Genomic DNA, 6,211 nt, shown 5'->3' with positions numbered 1-6,211 from the left:
CATAATTGCACTTGAGGATGTGCGCCACCAGCAACCAACTGGTAACCCATTTCGCATCACTGACCTCACAAATTCTATCCGTACTGAATCGACCCAGCTGCTGCAGCGTTAATCTAATTTTGGTGTCAAAACGCTGAGGACGCAGTTTGACACAAGGAATCCAGAGAGATTGTCTGCACTCTTCGGTATGCACTCCCAGGCAACCGGTGAAGAACGGTATATATATTTTTGTCATTCCGAATCACTATAGGATTCCCATTTATGCAGATATTATTACTATTATTGTTATTATTACCATCAACATCATCATCATCATAAATATTATTACTATTATCATTATTATCATTTTCATATCAAGGTGTCAACATAACATGGCATGTGATCTAGTGCAACCTAGGTAAGGAAATGGAGCACATGATTCAGATCTCCCAGAAAGAAAAACCTCCAGAATGCACTCCTCAATTCTATGGCCGTGGTTTTAGGGAACAGAAGGAAAGAGATACACCAACTGTACAGGAACATTCCGCCAAGGAGAACCTCCAGGCTAATCTAGCGCATACAATTCGTGTGTGCATGACAGCAGCTGTTCTCATGTGAATGGGTAGAAGTTGGGGAAGAGCAAACTGCCGAGAAGAATATAAGCAACGAAGTAAACGATGACGAAGTATCCCCATCTCTTGCAAGAGCCGCCCCTTGCAGGAGCCAAAATGCGCGAAGCGGCCCAGTAGATCGGGGGGCTGGCAGACAGAAACCGCGTTGACACCTGGACCGAAGAAGCAACAGATGAGACTTGAGTAGCGACCTACAAATAAATTTCATCGGGCATTATACTGACCTGGACGTGCATCACGAAGAAGGCGGTAAATGTCATGAATGTCAGGTGTAAAATGAAAGGAAGAACTAGCAAGGGGCACTCATCCTTGTTATCTCCCACAATTCGGCCTCTTGATACATTGCTATCTAAAGATGCTGCTGAAGCAGCGCTGGCCGCGACAGATTTTCTCTTCTTAACCTCAGTGTTCCCTGTTCAAACATTGCAGAGTTATGTTCAAACTTCAGTTCTCCAGTAGCCTATATTGAATAGGTTGAGGTCAGTTCTCCATTTTTCAGGACAGTTGAAATTTTCTCAAGTCCTAGGCATGTGTTAAGAAAGTTGAGGAATATCATTTTCCAATGATCTTTCAAAATAGAGACAAAATGTTGACAGTTGAGAATGTAATAGTACCTTGCTTTTTGTTATGTGGTCCGGTAGAAATTTCACTCTTCAACACTGTGGCAACATCTGAGCTTTCATATGCTTCAACTAACCTCCCGTCAACAATGGCAATTATCTGCTCGTGTATGCTAGTTGATTGGAAGAGTTGGTGAAGCAATTTTGTGTAGTGAACTATAGAATAAACTGCAAGAGATAGTACTGGTGAAGCCAAAAGAAAGTTGGGCAGCTGCTTGACTTGAAAGTATCTCAAGAAACCAACTCCCCTGAAAAGAAAGATGTAAAATAACATAAAGCTCGTGAATAATGGGAGCATAAGTCTTCAGAAGATGGTACTCAAAAAGCAAGCTTAGGGCATCCATAATGTATGCCAAATTGATAGTGCCAAATATTAAAAGGCATCCATAATGTATGCCAAATTGATAGTGCCAAATATTAAAATGGCTTTTGACACCGGTGAGAACCATTATGGAGGGTGTTGCCAAATTAAAAAAAGAGGGCATCGATGCTCCTTCATGCTCCAATGCCAAACAACCTCAGCTAATAAAATAATACATGAACCTTTGTGAACAGGCCCAAATGTTGTGGGTAAAGAGAGATGTGATAGTGTTTTTATTCCATTCTATTCTGTAGTGATCCCCACTATACAGAAATTGGGAACCAGCTAACGCTGTGGATAGCTAGTCTATTTGATACCAGTGCCAAAATTCTGACGACGTCGCAAATTTGGCAGCATCACATTGTAGATGCCCTTAGTACAAGAGTCTATGTAAAATTGTAAGGAGAAATGCATATACATGGACATTCTTTAACCAGTCAAAACAACAAAAGTACTTCAAATTCTGGTGGACATAAATGAGAATGGAGTTTGCCTATTTTCTATACGTGGAGCATACAGCCTAAGCATGGAGATCCCATATTACCAAGCATGGCATCCTTGTGACTTGACAGCATACACTATTGGTGCAACAGAACAGAAGGACGAAAGAACAGACATATCACTCTCCACAAAAGATGAATATGTAATTATCATGGCTGTATAAGAGAAATGGTAGCTCCTTGTAACTCACAAGAACTCTTGTTAAGCATACAATCATATTGATATATGAGTTGTGACAAAGAAAAATAGAACACTATCCCAAGGTAAAATACAGAATTCAAGGGAAAATTATAAATTGTTGAGCTGGTGTTGGTAAAGATGAGATGAAACAATTACCAGTAGTGACTCTGAATAAAACTATACAAAAGGGGCAGTTTTGCTTTGCACCATGGCCTCAGCTCATCCGTGTCCCCGTGTACGCATATGTTCAAATATCCATATGCTTGAAAGGCAAAGAATGGTAGGAATACAAAAGTGGAGCGCAAAAATCCAGTGACAAGGGCCTGCACTGCCCACTTGGGCCAAAGAAAAAGGTAATGCCGTTAGGTACCCATAATTCCATTATTTATAAAGCGTCCTGCTTCAGACGCTTAAGTGATAAGGCGTCCTGGGAGTGCCTTAGAAATATGTCCGCTTTAGGCGCTTAAGCGTCAGAGTGGGTGGTGCTCGCTTTAGGTCGTTTACCGCCTTATAAACCATGCATAATTCCCTCAACAGCAACTCATGTAGTCCAAGAAAACATCAGCATAGGTTGAAGTACCATATAAGGTCATGTAGAAGATATTAAACAAAAACATCACATTGGTTAAACATGTGAAAGTATGTGTACATCTAAAATTTTGTGGACAATTTTGATCATACGGGCATCTACAAAAAATAAGATTGTACTCTCGTATGAGTACTTGTCCTACTCTATAGCGCGCATGGGATTTTATTTTCACATGCACACAAAATTTCACATCATCACTACATTTGACTTTTTGAGAAAAAAAAGTCAAACTTCCTGGTGAAAAAATTGTATGGGATATCGGGATGCGCACGAGTTTTGGATGCCTCTTCAGCCATATGGCCTCTTCATGTTAGCTAGTATAGTAAGCACCGTGCACAACAACATGAAGTGCAACCGGCAAAGAAAGCTTACCATGGGCCTTTTCTTCTGGATAGCAGCATCATATGCTTGTAGCAAAGCCTCAAAACAGATATAGCCAGCATTAAGTGCTCCATTTGACCTAGCTGAACCAGATAGAGCGAGCATTATCATTGCAACGGTACGAGCACCGGAAAACAGGTAGAAGAGCCCTCCGAGCGAAAAAAGGGCATAAAGACTTTCTGAATATCTGCCAAAACAAAAACAAAAAACAGAAACATGCTGCTGTTCAGTCATAGCTAGTACATGATTCGTCATGGCATAAAGGCAAAGAAGTTTACAGTGATGAGTAGAACACAGAAGCTGGATTGAAGCAAAAAAGAACAGATGCACGGTAAGCCGCTCCTGAGTCCTTCAAGATCAGCACAGATAATCTGCACGAAGTACAATAAAGGGTCACTTTTTTCACATTAGAACAAATAGTCGTATTATAAATACTAGGCAAAGCGACTCTACATCTTATTAGACATGAGAAAAATCATCGGTGGTTGTGCAACTGGCAATATTTATAAACGAGAAATGGGCAGTCCTGCACTCGAAATGAATGTACTACAACTAAAAATTGAGGGTAGATTTTTTTATTGCAATTTACTCAAACTCTATTACTCCCTCCAATCCAAATTAATTGTCGCAGCTTTAGTACAACTTTGTACTAAAGTTGTACTAAAGCTGCGACAATTAATATGGACCAGAGGGAGTATTAAACTATGATGGATACCAAGACTGTCTGAAACATCAAGCATCAAGATGATTAAACACACCAACATTAGTAGACCATTATGCGCACAAGCATGACTCCGATAGAATGAATATCTGTTGACCTGATCCAAAAACCTAAAACAACACTTAAACGCTAAAAATACTTAAACATAGAAACCTAACTACACTGAAATAAATACACCACATGTGTGTAGCTGAAGAACGTCAGTCACCTGTAGAAATAGGCCGCGGCGCCAACAAATGCCACATTGTTCAGAACATGCCCGGAGATCACAAGCACGACCCTGTACCCCAGCATCGGCACCAGCGGCGCGAACACTGCAGAAGGAGAATGGGGCCATGACCCAACACCAGACCAGATCAAGCACACACCTCAACGATGAGAAGGTGAGAAGTTGAGGTAGAGGCGAGTAACTTACGGGACCGGGAGAGTAGAGCGATTGAGGCTGGGAGCAGGGGGAGGAAGGCGAATGACTGCTCATACTCGTAGCCGCACTCAGCAGAGCGAGCGAAGTGGACACCGTCCCATACAGCTAGGGACGAGATGGCGGTGGCGGTAGCAGTGGAATTAGAAGAGGAGGCGGAAGGGGGGAAGGAGGGGGAGGAGAGACAAGGCGGGTGAAGGGAGGCGGAGGTGTCGTATGGGCGGAAGAGAAGGCGAGCGAGCAGAGAGAGAGTAAGGACCAAGACACGGGAGGCAGTGGCAAGCCGGACGATGGCGACGAGTGGCGGCGCCATGGGTCGGGCGGGGGTAAAGCACCGTGAGAGCAGAACACCGGTAGGGTGGATCGCTGACTCACTGGTGGTTTTCTGACCCGTCTGGTTCCTAAAACATTACATATGGATTTAGATGTTTCACTCAATGGATTTTTTTTCTATAAAATTTAGTAAAAATGATTTCTAGAAGAAGATAAAATCATAAACTTCAATACTATGAACCAAACATTACATATGGAGAAAATCACAAAGATTCCAACCCCCCAAAATCTTTTACTCCCTCTGTTCACTTTTATAAGACCTTGAAAACATTTCAGACAATGTGCAAAACAGCCTATTTTGAGTTGTCTGAAACGACTTACAAAAGTGAACGGAGGGAGTATCATAAATTTCAACCCCCCAACTCTGCTCTAGAGATAGATCTTATTCTTAAGTCTTAACTATCTTCTCTAACGAGCGACGGGAAATGGGACATGGTGCATCATTTATGAAGACAGTACACAGGAAGCTACGAATAGTAGCCCCTAAACAGAGCTATGCGTCTATGCCTCCGAGAAATACAACAGCAATCTTCTTGTTATTTTCACAAGCCACCAACAGAAAAGCAAGGCAGCGAGCATCAAGCCATGAAGCCATTCACGGACAAATCCATCAGCCTCATTGCTAATCTCTAGTTCCCTATCGCAAGATCAACAGCATACACATCGCCTAATCTAACCCATAAGAAAAAGGACAGAAGGTGAACAGAATTAATGTGGACATACCTGTCGGTGGCACGGTGCTCACCTCACTGGCGGATCTAGGATTTCAGAACAGGGTGGTCCACCTAAAAAAATTGACAACGAATATGACATGCCAACATTCTAATTAATTTACCAGTAGCACATAAAAATTGATCAATATGGTCTTACGGACATACTAAAATTCTCAATTTTGCATGAGCAGACTACATAATACATACCTTGAGAAGTTCAAAGAAGACTATGTGGCATTGTTAATTTGTTAAGAGTGGCATTGACAGAGTAACTTGTTAGAGTGGCAAACAATCAGACAAATCATTATTATGTCAATGATCAGGTGCTCATGTACTGGATAGCGAAATTATGTGCGTGTGTTCATGTACTGGATAGCGAAATTATGTGTGTGTTCATTTACTGGATAGCAAGTCTGATTGTTCAGTTAACGGAATAGACTAGACTCTTCCACCTGATTGATGCAATAGAGAGCAAAGAGTAAACCCTAAATCAGAAAACGGGGAATGGGAAGTGCCGCAGTGGAAAACTTGCCTCAAATCCTCAGATCGGGCTAAAGGCTGGACGCCGGGCAGGGTTGCTGACTTGCTGCCGGCCAAGTGCCGGAGTCGGCGGAGAGCAGACTGCGCGGCAGGCGCCGGCTTGCAGGGGCGCCAGGTGGCGCGTTGGTGCCGGGCGGGCGGGGCAGGGAGGGGCGGCTCCTAGGCGTCTAGAGACGGCGAGGTACGCAGCGAGCCGGCGAGATCGCGAGCCGAGCGGCGGAGGTCAGGGGCGAGGTTTTT

General features: G+C 43.0%; 1 protein-coding gene across 2 annotated transcripts; it reads right to left on the bottom strand.

The window, feature by feature from the left end:
- Positions 1-309: 309 nt before the first annotated feature.
- Positions 310-6,205, bottom strand: LOC123190438 (GPI mannosyltransferase 2). 2 transcript variants are annotated; one of them, XM_044603076.1, is made up of 10 exons: positions 5,964-6,205; positions 5,442-5,503; positions 4,380-4,786; positions 4,173-4,278; positions 3,522-3,614; positions 3,235-3,430; positions 2,430-2,608; positions 1,226-1,479; positions 836-1,023; positions 310-763 (listed from the first exon to the last, which is right to left on the bottom strand). In XM_044603076.1, the coding sequence occupies exons 3-10, from the start codon at positions 4,696-4,698 to the stop codon at positions 590-592; spliced, it is 1,509 nt and encodes a 502-aa protein (XP_044459011.1). In that variant the 5' UTR covers positions 4,699-4,786; positions 5,442-5,503; positions 5,964-6,205; the 3' UTR covers positions 310-589. The 2 variants fall into 2 exon arrangements, with proteins under 2 accessions (XP_044459011.1, XP_044459012.1); XM_044603077.1 differs by having other exon boundaries at positions 2,430-2,596.
- Positions 6,206-6,211: the final 6 nt, after the last annotated feature.

The sequence above is a fragment of the Triticum aestivum genome, chromosome 2A, assembly GCF_018294505.1.
Source record: "Triticum aestivum cultivar Chinese Spring chromosome 2A, IWGSC CS RefSeq v2.1, whole genome shotgun sequence".
Lineage (NCBI taxonomy): Eukaryota > Viridiplantae > Streptophyta > Magnoliopsida > Poales > Poaceae > Triticum > Triticum aestivum.
Note: the sequence above shows the minus strand (reverse complement) of the source record. Positions and strands in the feature narration are given on the sequence as shown.

Bases quoted from the DNA above. Each gene is read 5' to 3' on its own strand.
- LOC123190438 (XM_044603076.1), bottom strand. From the start codon at position 4,698: ATGGCGCCGCCACTCGTCGCCATCGTCCGGCTTGCCACTGCCTCCCGT. The intron at 1,480-2,429 runs GTAATTGTTTCA...CTTTCTTTTCAG, and splicing joins TTTATTCAGAGTCACTACTG to GGGAGTTGGTTTCTTGAGAT. The intron at 1,024-1,225 runs GTACTATTACAT...ATGTTTGAACAG, and splicing joins ACCACATAACAAAAAGCAAG to GGAACACTGAGGTTAAGAAG.